At 37.2% G+C, this 16,780-nt stretch overlaps 1 protein-coding gene across 1 annotated transcript in view; it reads left to right on the top strand.

Moving 5' to 3' along the window:
* Positions 1–16,780, top strand: part of LOC128660591 (inter-alpha-trypsin inhibitor heavy chain H3) — a 372,698-nt gene that overhangs the window by 73,653 nt on the left and 282,265 nt on the right. Inside the window, exons 6-7 of the mRNA XM_053714518.1 lie at positions 910–1,020; positions 2,215–2,340. Of these exons, the coding sequence (XP_053570493.1) occupies positions 910–1,020; positions 2,215–2,340 (237 nt within the window). The remainder of the gene's footprint in view (positions 1–909; positions 1,021–2,214; positions 2,341–16,780) is intronic.

Genomic DNA, 16,780 nt, shown 5'->3' with positions numbered 1-16,780 from the left:
AATGCAATTAGATTACAAAAAACAAAAACAAAAAAAAAAACGACTGAAGTTCTAGCCCTAAAAAGGGCTTTTTGGGGTGCTGTCCTTACAGCAGAGATCAGATGAGTCCTTCAGGACTGTAGTGGACACTGAATATACTAGCCTAGCTATCAATTTTCCTATAAAATCACCAGCAGCAGCACTATCACTCCTCTAACTAAGAATGCAGGATCATAATGAATCTAAAATGGCTGCTGCCCAGGAGCTGGGAGGGTCTGGGAGGGAGTGTCTGCTGCTGATTGGCTGAAATGTGTCTGCAGACTGTGAGATACAGGGTCAAAGTTTACTCAATGATGATGAATAGGGGGCGGATCGAACATCGCATATGTTCGCCTGCCGCAGCGAACGCGAACAAGCTAAGATCGCCGGGAACTGTTCTCCGGCTAACTGTTTGCGACATCACTAATTGAGAGTATAGTAAACACTAAAGGGACATCGGTCGTGCTAAACATTCTCTGGTAATTCTGTTTTACCATGGTTCAGTAATACCAGATTGTGTGCTAATCTTAGTGTGGTCCTGTGATTTTGATAGCGCACCCTACGCAGTCAATAGCACTCTAATTGGAATCTAGGCTGTTGTGTTATTTGCATGGTGGGCATATGTGCTTTTACAGATGTTTATATTTATCTCCAAGGTGTCACCTCCCATAGATGTTCTACATAATAGGCTACATTTTATCATACGCTATTTAACATATGTTAGTATATATGGAAGAACATCAAGGTATATTTTAATCATTTAGAAAACATTATGCAATGTTTGTCATTGAAGTCTATTATGTCTTTGTCAATTATATACATTTATATTAAAAGAATTGTTACAATAAAGAAAAAGAACACTCATTTATATAGTCTTAATTCCCTTTACAGATTGACATTGATATATATGAGCCGCAAGGAATTACGTTTTTAGATGCGAATGCAACATTTGTAACAAATGACTTATGGCCAGTGATTCAAAAATCCTTTTCTGGAAATAAGGTAAGTTTAATACTGAGAACAAGAGACCATAAGAACTATTTGTTAATACATTCACTATTATTATGAGTACTTCATGTAAAGTAAATCAATAATAACAAAAAACATCTCTTTAGTTTTATCCAATATTCATTACTGGGTTGCTCAGAAGAAATTTATTAACAAAATGAGTTTGCTAATACCTATTGGAAACACCTCTAGGGCAGCTGGACAGCAGCTGAAACTTAAATAAAATCAAATTAGTAGCTAGTGCTACAAGCCAGCAGCAGTAGCACAAAAAACATGGTTAGAAATTGGGCAAGAGATGGTCAATAATAAAAGTGAATCTAACATACTTACTGAGTGATTATCAACTAACAAAGTTATTACCAAATCATTGATTTTTTATAATGCATATTAGTAAGTCAAAACATTCTTGAGGGTTTAAGAAACACCCAAACATGTGTTAATGTGATCGCACCAAAATAAAAAGTGCGATAGATTATGATCAACCTTTATGTTCGGGGGCTCATTCGAAACAACCCTGGTATTTGGGCTAATTTTTCTTTTCAACTCTTAAATTTTGCTTTTAAATGTAAGATTATTCATAATGTTTCCATACATTTCTTTAGATAGAATAAAATGTAGTCCAATTTAAACTGAGTGATAAGTTGAATCAGACTGTTCATGGGTCTTTGATGGTAAAGATGTTGAGAAGAAGCTTTCAGATGGTTCAGAGGACCACTCTTCCCTCAGCTTTAAGGGAAACTCAGGTTAGAATATTGCATGCAGATAATATTACGCCTAATTTGTCTAAATGGGTCCCTCATTGTGAAAAAGGCAATTCTCATCGGAACAAAGGATTTGTACAGTTAACCCCAAACATAGGTTTCTATATAGGCCTCGTCAGTGGAGGGGCAACTATATCCTTTTAGGCAGCAAGAGGTCCATGTCTGGTTGCCCTATTACCTTTAGGGAGACTAAAATACAAAAGAGTGGAGCTCAACTTTGGGCCGATCTTGCTCAATATCACCGAAGAGAACTTTCCTGTAGTATATCAGTCTAACCCCATCAAAAAGGACAGTCCAGCTCTGAAATAACAAGCAATTTTCATCAATGTTGAAAAAAACAATTAGTATCTCTAAAATAGTTATATGAAACATCAATATACATTCGAATGCTTAATAAAAAATAAATGCATTTTTTTTTTACTTCTAGGGTCATATCTCCTTTAATCCAACAATTGACCAGCAGCGCTCATGTCCAGATTGTGAAACTACTTTGCTGGATGGAGATTTTACTGTTACATATGATGTCAATAGAGACTCCGCTGGAAAATTACAAGTAAGAAATGTTCCAGGCAGATTTGAAATAGATGGTTAAATTTGCCAAAAATGTACAACTTTGTTATATCTTCTGAAACCGCTACAGATGAAAAAACGTCAATTTCTTAATCCATTAACATGAAAAAACACATTTTGAATCAAGAGACATAAAATTATTAGACAAGGCTACAGCCAAAACGTATGTATTCCAAGTCTACTTCCCTATATTAATCAATCATAATTGTTTTCTCTTTTGAACATTGGGGCTAATGTGTAAAACTGAGGGATACATAAAAAATTTGTAATAGCCCCTCTCTAACATAAGAAAACTTCCTGGTGTGTAGATTTGAGAGGTGATACAATAAACAGTGATACCCTGGAAAATGATAAAGTTAGTGAAGCTCTCATAACTTGTGTTTCTGTTTGCATTACTGTTATCTAATTGTCAGAATGGCAATACCTACTGATGTAAAACAGATAGCAATGGTATTGTGGTAATGTAGAGTTCTATAGATGTATAACTGGTAGATAAGGTGTCAGGAACCTTTAAGCAGCCGAAGACTGCAGGAGTACAGCAGGGAACACATAGCAGACAGGCTAGTTAGTAACTTTGCCAGGGTCAGGTACCTTTATCCAGTCTAATATTACAGTAGAACAGCAGGGAGCACAACATGGACAGACCAGTGGACAAGCTAGGATCAGAAAGCATATGGGTAAAAAGAACACAATGTGTGTGCAAGTTCACGTATTCCACCATAGAAGTCAATGGAGCAAAATACGTGGGGAGAAAACTAACACCAAACTCGCGCACAAACCTGATCACATATTCTCATGTGCACTAACCCGACATGAAAATATAAATATTTCACATCCCAATGTTCTTCACATAGAAGAATATGTTCTGTATATTCATAAACACATATTTCTATTTATATCTGTTATTATCTGGTATTTTGGCATTATATATATATATATATGAATATCTATTTAGAAATACATAGAACATATTCCCCTATGTGCAGAGAATTGGAATGTGAAATATTTACAGTAAATACATGCTATAAAACTTTATTAAAAATGAATATTGCATAAATATGCTTTTACATGCATTCCTCTACTTAACTTCAAAGGGCTAGAATACACACACACTTATAAATATATATATTCATTTATTTATATATATTTATATATATATATATATATATATATATATATACATATGTATTTATGTGTTTATATGTGAATATATGTCTGTAACTACATAAAAACACAGACACACACACACACACACACATATATATATATATATATATATATATATATATGTATATATATATATATATATATATATATATATATATATATATAATAGGAAAATTGCCTATTGCAAATAATTATAGTTCTAATTGAATTCCTCACAATGTCAGTCCCATATCAAATATAGGATTCCATCCCAAAGCCCTGCCATCAATGTACTGATATAATGTTATTGCCTGACCTGTCCTTCTAAATCAATCCACATGATCATAAAACAATAGCCAGCTTTAGATGGGTCTGAACATATCATTAACACTGGAGAGGGACCTAGAAATAGCAGCCTGTGCTTACAGTTATATAGCTGTGACCACTCACTGTTGAACATCTGTGCTTCAATCCACCTGTTGCCTGATTTGGCTCTCCAGCGTTTCTCGTCCATGGACAGCACCTCTCTGCTTTCGCTCAGCATCTCAGTGAGGACGTTACAAGGTCACATGACCCGACCCTCCAATCAAGAGTCTGTATTCCTGGAGCAACTAGAAGGACAAATTAGGGATAAAGTGGAGCTCCCTTACCACTGTTAAACCTGGTGTAAAGTTAATCCGCAAAAGAAAGTCCTCAACTGTGGTAGAGTTCTTAAAAAGCATATTGAATTCCACAGTATAAAACGTTACCACCACAGGGGCCAAAAAACATACATGCAATGAGATGCAGTGTGAAAAACGCTTATGTGCTGTAATCATAGCTTGGAGCGTCACACCTGTTCCCTCACCTTTAAAATCATTAAACAAATCTGACTGGCTAAAAACAACAACCCTTGCTGTCTCATTACCTCTCCTTAATTTAAAGTAACAAATACCCTTTTATCCTGCACAGATATAGTATAGTAAGTCCCTATTAAGAATTAAACTAAACCCCTAATCAGGTATTGTATATTATAGAATTTCATACAGGGATTTGTGATCTCTCAGTATAAAATTATTTATATGTACTGTATATACATTTTCCAATGATCTTATACGTCTAAACCATATTAATAATTCAGGGATAGGGACCTGCAAATAATAGTTATAGTGCAAAACAGTTGGTACATCTTAAAAAACAATATGTAATACTTACTATTAATGTATATATTTCTATTAGATTGAATGTACCTCTATTATAATTTGTACATACTATATGCATTTCCATAACCACTAAATATCTTAAGTTAAGATCCTTGGTACATTGTATCATTTATTTTAAAGGTGTCTGGAAAATATAAATGAAGTGTATAGAGTCTATATCACAACCCCACTTAGTTGTAACCAGCTACTTCCAATAATTAATAAGGTCAATGGGACTCTAGTTTTAAATCTAATTATCCAATACTTCTCACCCTTCCCTAATAAGCAATCAAAATCTCTTCCTTGAGGTGAATTTATTACCCTTTCAATTGCCTGCCATCTAAAAGCGGCATTGCTCTTTTGATGAGTTTTTCACAAAATGCTTGACCAGAGGGGTAGTAGCTTCCCCAATATTGGTAGTTGATAGATGATTTCTTATACGTGTTTTTATATCATTGGTCGTGAGACCTACATATTGTACATGGCATACTATACAAGTAATGAGCTATATTACATATATGAAATATATACATATATGAAATATTCACAGGCTCTATTGCGTTGTTTGCCACACTTGTACAACCCCTTATGCAACAGTCAGGAACTCTGAGTCCTGAGTTCTACTTCTGGAAGATTAGAGGGTGATAAATGGTTTCTTAGAGCTTTACACCTTCTATACGAGCAGCATACTCCTGTATATACACATTCCACAAGTTTGTCATCTGCTGTCAGTATAATGAAGTGTTTCCTGACTATTTTACACAAAGTATTATATTGCGCACTATAATCATAGTGCGCAATATAATATAATACATACAGTATATAATTTGAGAATATAACTGTTATCACTTTTCCAACGCTTCTGATCTTCAAGTAAAAGCTGCCTATCCATCTTATCAACCTGTCTGTGCCCTATCTAATGCATGTTTTGGGTAACCTCTCTGTATGAAAGCCTTCTCAAATCATCAGACTGTTACTTGTATACAAAATCTTCTGTACATTACCTTCTTACTCTCACAAACTTTCCCTTTGCCACTGCTAATGGTACATGAGTGGGATGACAGCTCTTAGCATGTAAGAGTGTATTCCTAGTTATAGGTTTGCTATCGATACTGATTGGAATAGCCAATTTAATGCAAGCTCAATCCTATTGGCTGATTGCAACAGCCAATAGGATTTTTCCCCTTAAATTCTTATTGGCTGAAGATGGAGCCGCTCCACGCCAGATGAAGGAAGATAGAAGATGCTGTCTGGATAAAGACTTCTGCCCGCTTGGATGAAGACTTCTGCCGGCTTCGATGAGGACTTCTGCCGCTTGGATGAGGATGGATGTCCGGTTTTTGGGTGGGTTTTATTTTTAGGTTATGGACTTTGGGCAGTAAAAGAGCTAAATGCCCTTTTAAGGGCAATTCCCATACAAATGCCCTTTTCAGGGCAATGGAGAGCTTAGGTTTTTTAGATAGGGTTTTTATTTGGGGGGGTTGGTTGGTTGGGTGGTGGGTTTTACTGTTGGGGGGTGTTTGTGTTTTTCTTTACAGGTAAAAGAGCTGATTTCTTGGGGCAAATGTCCCGCAAAAGGCCATTGGTAGTTTATTGTAGGCTAGGTTTTAATTTATTTTTTGATACGGCTATTAGATTAGGTGTAATTTGTTTTTATTTTTGATAATGTGGTTTGTTTTTTTTGTAACATAGTGTTTGTTTTTTTGGTAACTTATGGCTAGATTTAGAGTTTGGCGTTAGCCATCAAAAGCAGCGTTAAGGGGTCCTAACGCTGCTTTTTACCGCCTGCTAGTATTTAGAGTCAGCCAGGAAAGGGTCTAACGCTCACTTCCTTACCGCGACTCCAGGCTACCGCAGATCCCCTTACGCCAATTGCGTATCCTATCTTTTCTATGGGATCTGCCTAACGCCGGTATTTGGAGTCTTGGAAGAAGTGAGCGGTAGAGCCTCTACCGACAAGACTCCTACCGACAAAAAAAGTCAGTAGTTAAGAGCTTTATGTGCTAACGCGTGAATATAAAGCTCTTAACTACTGTGCTACAAAGTACACTAACACCCATAAACTACCTATGTACCCCTAAACCGAGGCCCCCCCCACATCGCCACCACTATAATAACATTTTTTAACCCCTAATCTGCCGACCGGACACCGCCGCCACCTACATTATACCTATGAACCCCTAATCTGCTGCCCCTAACATCGCCGACACCTATAATATATTTATTAACCCCTAATCTGCCCCCCCACGTCGCTGCTACCGAACTACACTTATTAACCCCTAATCTCCCGCCCGCACCATCGCCGCTACTATAATAAAATTATTAACCCCTAAACCTAACTCTAACCCTAACCACCCCCCTAACATAAATATAATTTAAATTAAACGAAATAATATTCCTATAATTAAATAAATTATTCCTAATTAAAACTAAATACTTACCTATAAAATAAACCCTAATATAGCTACAATATAAATAATAATTACATTGTATCTATTTTAGGATTTATATTTATTTTACAGGCAACTTTGTATTTATTTTAACTAGGTACAATAGCTATTAAATAGTTAATAACTATTTAATAGCTACCTAGTTAAAATAATTACAAAATTACATGTAAAATAAATCCTAACCTAAGTTACAATTAAACCTAACACTACCCTATCATTAAATTAATTAAATAAATTACCTACAATTAGCTAAACTAAAATACAATTAAATAAACTAATCTATAATACAAAAAAACAAAGACTAAATTACAAAAAATAAAAAAATATTACAAGAATTTTAATCTAATTACACCTAATCTAAGCCCCCTAATAAAATAAAAAAGCACCCCAAAATAAAAAAATTCCCTACCCTATTCTAAATTACAAAAGTAATCAGCTCTATTACCAGCCCTTAAAAGAGCTTTTTGCGGGGCATTGCCCCAAAGTAATCAGCTCTTTTACCTGTAAAAGAAAATACAATACCCCCCAACATTACAACCCACCACCCACATACCCCTATTCTAACCAACCCAATCCCCCCTTAAAAAAACATACATTTAAAAGTCAGAAAATTCAAAGTCACAGTATCTCTATAAAGCTCTGTATAGAGCGAAACGAGTTGATCTGTGTGACCTATCTACATATCTGATCTTTGTGATCTATCTACAAACTCTAAAAGTGTATAATCATCATCATCTTCAGTCCGAAACAAAGATTGAGGCTGAGTAACCCGGGTTATTTTTTCATCTTCATTTGTCATCTTGCTACCACTGCATAACTTTGTTTCCCAAGTTGTGTTCCCTGCGTGCATAGCACTAAGTGCAGGAACTTTTGGATGCACTATTTCTCAAATCAAGAACCGTGAATAACAATACGGTAATTTCCCAGACCTGATCACAGACATAGGAATGTGACGTCAGACTCCAAAAACACACGTGGCAGTACTGTTTCACCATCGCTACAAGTAAGCCACGAATGTAACAGTTACAATAAGAAGATAAGGTAACTCATACTGAAAGTGTCTTTTCACATCAAGGAGATTTTATGTTCCTGAACATACAAAGAATCTGTAAATAACACGGACTGAACTTTCCTTAATCTGACATTCTCATAAGTGGAGATTAATATGATAATCCTATAGTTACGTAACTTATAATGCTCTGTGTTCATTCAAAAATGTATGCTCTATTTTAGATTGCTTAAGATAGTTATCAACAATAATATTTTAAATTTTAGCCTTATCGAGTGTTGATTAATTTAGGGAGACGTCCTCTACGTAGAATTTATGAAATCTTTTTATCCTTGTTTACTTTTTAACTCTTTGAGGGTTCAGTTATAATAAAATGTATGTATGATTTATTTCACTCGTATTTACCACAGTTATTTATTCACTGATTTTAGTTTTGACGCTAATACCAATCCATTAAGGGTCTGGTCACATATTGTATTAATTTAATATTCAATAATAATTTTAGTATATTATTATTATATAACATATCTCACACGTAGTAGTGGATCACACTTTTTAGCACTTTGCACATTTTTTTTTTTTAATCACCACCCCTTGATTACTGGTTTGAGACATATTAACTGACTCAAACAAAAACATTTAATTCAAATAACTTTTTAATAAAATACCCACAGTTTTAATATCCGTAGACTATTGGCCCTATAATTTATTATTAGTAATACATCTGTACACAATATACTTAGCACAGGTCAGTATTGTATATGTACCTTTGAGGTAATTAACATCAACTGGGTCCCACTTTTTGTAAGATATATCATAACTTTTTACCATTATATCTAGTTTAAAGTGAAAGTAAATTTCTATGCTCAGCAAAACACGGATGCATTCTATAACAATAGTATATTGAGACCGCTATGTTTTTTATTTTTTTCTATTACTGATTCTATATTTTATTTTAATATATATTTTGATTACCGTCATTAGCCTTACTCCGCCCATCTTCCACTTCCTATATTTTGCTGCCTTTACGTATAGAGCGGTCCCACCCGCTCTATACCTAGGAGAAATGCGTGTTCACGGTAATGGAACGCATTGCGCATGCGCAGATTTCGATCATCCTGTGTTCAAAGCGCATGCGTCCACATAGTTAGAAACATACCGCTAGATTTAGAGTTTGGTGTTAGCCGTCAAAACCAGCGTTAGAGGCTCCTAACGCTGGTTTTGGGCTACCGCTGGTATTTAGAGTCGTGTAGGTAAGGGTCTAATGCTCATTTTCCAGCCGTGACTTTTCCATACCGCAGATCCCCCTACGCCATTTGCGTATCCTATCTTTTCAATGGGATCTTTCTAACGCTGGTATTTAGAGTCTTGGCTGAAGTGAGCGTTAGAAATCTAAAGACAAAACTCCAGCCGCAGAAAAAAGCCAGGAGTTAAGAGCTTTCTGGGCTAACGCCGGTTCATAAAGCTCTTAACTACTGTGCTCTAAAGTACACTAACACCCATAAACTACCTATGTACCCATAAACCGAGGCCCCCAACATCACCGCCACTCTAATACATTTTTTTAACCCCTAATCTGCCGACCGCACACCGCCGCCACCTACGTTATACTTATGTACCCCTAATCTGCTGCCCCTAACATCGCTGACCCCTATATTATATTTATTAACCCCTAATCTGCCCCCCCCCAACGTCGCTGCTACCTTACCTACAATTATTAACCCCTAATCTGCCGACCGGACCTCACCGCTACTCTATTAAATTTATTAACCCCTAAAGCTAAGTCTAACCCTAACCCTAACACCCCCCTAAGTTAAATATAATTTAAATCTAACGAAATAAATTAACTCTTATTAAATAAATTATTCCTATTTAAAGCTAAATACTTACCTGTAAAATAAACCCTAATATAGCTACAATATAAATTATAATTATATTGTAGCTATTTTAGGATTAATATTTATTTTACAGGCAACTTTGTATTTATTTTAACAAGGTACAATAGCTATTAAATAGTTAATAACTATTTAATAGCTACCTAGTTAAAATAATTACAAAATTACCTTTAAAATAAATCCTAACCTAAGTTACAATTAAACCTAACACTACACTATCAATAAATTAATTACATACAAATCCCTACAAATAAATACAATTAAATAAACTAACTAAAGTACAAAAAATAAAAAAAGCTAAGTTACAAAAAATGATAAAATAATTTACAAACATTAGAAAAATATTACAACAATTTTAAGCTAACTACACCTACTCTAAGCCCCCTAATAAAATAACAAAGCCCCCCAAAATAAAAAAAATGCCCTACCCTATTCTAAAATACAAATAGAAAAGCTCTTTTACCTTACCAGCCCTTAAAAGGGCCTTTTGCGGGGCATGCCTCAAAAAATTCTGCTCTTTTGCCTGTAAAAAAAACCCATACAATACCCCCCCCAACATTACAACCCACCACCCACATACCCCTAATCTAACCCAAACCCCCCTTAAATAAACCTAACACTAAGCCCCTGAAGATCATCCTGCCTTATCTTCACCACGCCGGGTATCACCGATCGGTCCAGAAGAGGCTCCGAAATCTTCATCCAAGCCCAAGCGGGGGCTGAAGACATCCATCATCCGGCTGAAGAAGTCCATCATCGGGCTGAAGTCTTGATTCAAGCGGGGGCTGAAGACATCCATCATCCGGCTGAAGAGGTCCATCATCAGGCTGAATTCTTCTATCAAGCGGCATCTTCAATCTTCTTTCTTCCTGAGCCATCTTCTTCAAGCCGACGCGGATCCATCCTCTTCTACCGACGCCTACTCGCCGAATGACGGTTCCTTTAAATGACGTCATCCAAGATGGCGTCCCTCGAATCAGCCAATATCAGAATTTTCCTACCTTAATTCCGATTGGCTGATAGAATCCTATCAGCCAATCGGAATTTGAGGGATGACATCTTGGATGACGTCCCTTAAAGGAACCGTCATTCGTCGGGAAGTCGTCGGCCAGGATGGATGTTCCGCGTCGGCGGGATGAAGATGGATCCAGAAGAAATAAGATTGAAGATGCCGCTTGATAGAAGACTTCAGCCGGATCATGGACCTCTTCAGCCCCCGCTTGGACCAAGACTTCAGCCGGATCATGGACCTCTTCAGCCCCCGCTTGGGCCAAGACTTCAACCGGATCATGGACATCTTCAGCCCCCGCTTGGGCTTGGATGAAGACTTCGGAGCCTGGACGGATCAGTGATACCCGGTGTGGTGAAGACAAGGTAGGGAGATCTTCAGGGGCTTAGTGTTAGGTTTATTTAAGGGGGGTTTGGGTTAGATTAGGGGTATGTGGGTGGTGGGTTGTAATGTTGGGGGGGTATTGTATGTTTTTTTTTACAGGCAAAAGAGCAGAATTCTTTGGGGCATGCCCCGCAAAAGGCCCTTTTAAGGGCTGGTAAGGTAAAAGAGCTTTTCAATTTTAATTTTAGAATAGGGTAGGGCATTTTTTATTTTGGGGGGCTTTGTTATTTTATTAGGGGGCTTTGAGTAGGTGTAATTAGCTTAAAATTGTTGTAATATTTTTATAATGTTTGTAAATTATTTTTTTATTTTTTGTAACTTAGTTCTTTTTTTATTTTTTGTACTTTAGTTAGTTTATTTAATTGTATTTATTTGTAGCGATTTGTATGTAATTAATTTATTGATAGTGTAGTGTTAGGTTTAATTGTAGATAATTGTAGGTATTTTATTTAATTAATTTATTGATAGTGTAGTGTTAGGTTTAATTGTAACTTAGGTTAGGATTTATTTTACAGGTAATTTTGTAATTATTTGAACTAGGTAGCTATTAAATAGTTATTAACTATTTAATAGCTATTGTACCTGGTTAAAATAAATACAAAGTTGCCTGTAAAATAAATATTAATCCTAAAATAGCTACAATATAATTATTATTTATATTGTAGCTATATTAGGGTTTATTTTACAGGTAAGTATTTAGCTTTAAATAGGAATAATTTATTTAATAAGAGTTAATTTATTTCGTTAGATTTAAATTATATTTAACTTAGAGGGGTGTTAGGGTTCGGGTTAGAGTTAGCTTTAGGGGTTAATACATTTATTATAGTAGCGGTGAGGTCCGGTCGGCAGATTAGGGGTTAATTATTGTAGGTAGCTGGCGGCGACGTTGTGGGGGGCAGATTAGGGGTTAATAAATATAATATAGGGGTTGGCGGTGTTAGGGGCAGCAGATTAGGTGTACATAGGGATATCGTAGGTGGAGGCGATGTACGGAGCGACAGATTAGGGGTTAAAAAAAATATGCAGGGGTCAGTGATAGCGGGGGTGGCAGATTAGGGGTTAATAAGTGTAAGGTTAGGGGTGTTTAGACTCGGGGTACATGTTAGGGTGTTAGGTGCAGACTTAGGAAATGTTTCCCCATAGGAAACAATGGGGCTGCGTTAGGAGCTTAACGCTGCTTTTTTGCAGGTGTTAGGTTTTTTTTCAGCTCAATCTGACCCATTGTTTCCTATGGGGGAATCGTGCACGAGCACGTTTTTGAAGCTGTCCGCGTCCGTAAGCACCGCTGGTATTGAGAGTTGCAGTGGTGGTAAATTATGCTCTACGCTCCCTTTTTGGAGCCTAACGCAGCCATTCTGTGAACTCTAAATACCAGCGTTGTTTAAAAGGTGCGGGGGAAAAAAAGCCAGCGTTAGCTACGCGGGTCGTTACCGACAAAACTCTAAATCTAGCGGATAGTTTTTAGTCTTCCAGTTATAAAGCGCATGAAAGCTTGATTGAAATATAACCCTTATACTTACAGATCGCTAATATTCGGCTGTGCTTGTATGTTGCGATAAGCAGCTATGCGCATGCGCTAATTGTGAATGCGCGCCCGACATAATAATGGGTAGAAGAGCTTCGACGCATGAGCAATTTATCCGATAGTGTGATGACGTAGCATCACGGCCACCGATCGGCCAGAAAGTCAATCGGACAATAAAATACACGTGAGCTGGAAGTGAATTAGATCTGTAAAAACGGGCAGAATTGAAAATAGGAAATATTGGACTTTATTTGCGGAGAAAAAGCTATTAAGATGTAACTTTAAAAAAAAAGATGAATTAAACTACTATTATTTTTAACTAAACTGTGTAACTGTGTATAGCAGATCAGGTAAGTTTACTTTCACTTTAAGATTCCTTTAGCTCTCTTTAGCGCCCTCACTACTCACTCACTACTCATATCTTTAGAAAGTTCATTCAATGGTGAGAAAAACGGTATATAATATGTGTGGGTACAGTAAATGAGTAAGAGGAAAATTACAGCTAAACACAAACACCACAGAAATGTAAAAATAGCCCTGGTCCCAAATGGTCAGAAAATTGAATGAGTGCTGTGGTCACTAAGGGGTTAAAACAGTGCTATGAAAGGAAGGCAAGTCACTCTCTCTCCAAAGCTTTGTAACTCTCAGTGAGGGGAGCACAGTAAAAAACCAACTGCTAGCACTCTGAATGTAAACAGTTGTGAGCCTCAGAACTTCAGGCAATAATCTAAAATACCCCTTTCAGTTATTTCCCTCCCCTGAGAATCTTGCTTGGCTAGAAAATGTCACAGTCTTCTACTGACAGGCTGAATGAAGCTGTCAGTCTATTTGCCTGCTCTTCCTGGTTTCATTTTATTGGATAACATAACAGACTGCTGCTATGGAAATGAAACAAACATTTTAACCATTTCAGGAAGGTGGAAAAAAGGTCCGATCTAAACAAAAGTGAAAAATGGGAAGTCACATGATCATTGCTGCAATCACATGACCTCAATGCCACTGATTAGTAGGGTACTGACTACGATGCTAGGCACGTCCCCCAGTTGGATCTTGCATTTTCTTCAATGCAGAAGGGAGCAGAATGCTGCAAATATCAGGATGCCCAATGCCTTCCTCAGAGGGTTAAAGCCCAATACTGTTAGGAAGGCATCAAGGGGTTAAACTAATATTATTATTATTTTTTATTTTTTGTTGCCAGCCATATTACATATTCATATGCTAACAGAAATAAGGAAAACTAAATTTTAGGTTTTTTTTTACATTAGTTGCAAAATAAATGCACAGATCTAACATTTGGATGATAACAAGGGAAATTGAGACTACTAGAGGCTAAAAATCTAACTATTGTGTCTGATAATTGTATGAAATGTACTATTGAATGCAATTAAAATTCAAAAACAGTAAAATTAGCAGACCTCCAACAAATTGTTTTTGGAATTTAATGCAATATTGATCATTCACATTTACAAGCTAAATGAAAATGGATATATTTGCTATAAGGCACAGTAAACACTGTATTTTAACAATTTTAAATTGTACACATCAATCATCACATCCATCTATAAATAACTGCTTTTTCTGCAATACTGATCTACAAAATGTAGCTTTTAAAATATGTCCAATCTGCTGTTTTTTATTCTTTATTTTATTATTCGACGAACAGTTCAGTCAATTGCTTGGCTACCAACCTTATACTGTAGTTGTCTCCTATGCAGGCAAGCTCCTGAATCTCTATCTCTGCCCATGCACCTATTCCTCCCTCACCTACACAAACACACACACGCGCGCACACACACACACACACACAATATAGAACATATTCCTCCCTCACCTTAAACACACACAATATAGCACATATTCCTCCCTCACCTACACACAGACACACACACAATATAGCACATATTCCTCCCTCACTCACTCACTCACTCACTCACTCACACACACAATATAGCACATATTCCTCCCTCACTCACACACACACACACACACACAATATAGCACATATTCCTCCCTCACCTACACACACACACACAATATAGCACATATTCCTCCCTCACCTACACACACACACACAATATAGCACATATTCCTCCCTCACCTACACACACACACACAATATAGCACATATTCCTCCCTCACCTACACACACACACAATATAGCACATATTCCTCCCTCACCTACACACGCACACAATATAGCACATATTCCTCCCTCACCTACACACACACACACAATATAGCACATATTCCTCCCTCACCTACACACACACAATATAGCACATATTCCTCCCTCACCTACAAACACACACACACAATATAGCACATATTCCTCCCTCACCTACACACACACAATATAGCACATATTCCTCCCTCACATACACACACACGCACACACACAATATAGCACATATTCCTTCCTCACCTACACACCTACACACACACAAAATATAGCACATATTCCTCCCTCACCTACACACACACAATATAGCACATATTACTCCCTCCCTCTCTCACACACACACTCAAAATATAGCACATATTCCTCCCTCACCTACACACACACACCCACACACACACACAATATAGCACATATTCCTCCCTCACCTAGGGAGGAATACACAATATGGCACATATTCCTCCCTCACCTACACACACACAATATAGCACATATTTCTCCCTCCCTCTCTCACACACACACACAAAATATAGCACATATTCCTCCCTCACCTACACACACACAAAATAGCACATATTCCTCCCTCACATACACACACACACACACACAATATAGCACATATTCCTCCCTCACCTACACACACACAATATAGCACATATTCCTCCCTCACATACACACACACACACAATATAGCACATATTCCTTCCTCACCTACACACACACACACACACACACAAAATATAGCACATTTTCCTTCCTCACCTACACACACAATAATAGCACATATTCCTCCCTCACCTACACACACACAATATAGCACATATTCCTTCCTCACCTACACACACACACACACACACACACACACACAATATAGCACATATTCCTTCCTCACCTACACTCACATGCACACACACAATATAGCACATATTCCTTCCTCACCTACACACACACACACAATAATAGCACATATTCCTCCCTCACCTACACACACACACACACACACACACACAATATAGCACATATTTCTTCCTCACCTACACTCACACGCACACACACAATATAGCACATATTCATTCCTCACCTACACACACACACACACACACACACACACACACACACACACAATATAGCACATATTTCTTCCTCACCTACACTCACACGCACACACACGATATAGCACATATTCATTCCTCACCTACACACACAATATAGCACATATTCCTCCCTCACCTACACACACACACACACACACACAATATAGCACATATTCCTTCCTCACCTACACACACACACACACACACACAATATAGCACATATTCCTTCCTCACCTACACACACACACACACACAATATAGCACATATTCCTCCCTCACCTACACACACACAATATAGCACATATTCCTTCCTCACCTACACACACACACACAATATAGCACATATTCCTTCCTCACTTACACACACACACACACACAATATAGCACATATTCCTTCCTCACCTACACTCACATGCACACACACAATATAGCACATATTCCTTCCTCACCTACACACACACACAATAATAGCACATATTCCTCCCTCACCTACACACACACACACAATATAGCACATATTTCTTCCTCACCTACACTCACACGCACACACACAA

Source organism: Bombina bombina, chromosome 5, assembly GCF_027579735.1.
Source record: "Bombina bombina isolate aBomBom1 chromosome 5, aBomBom1.pri, whole genome shotgun sequence".
In the NCBI taxonomy this organism is placed as follows: domain Eukaryota; kingdom Metazoa; phylum Chordata; class Amphibia; order Anura; family Bombinatoridae; genus Bombina; species Bombina bombina.
This window is presented reverse-complemented; position numbering and strand designations above follow the sequence as displayed.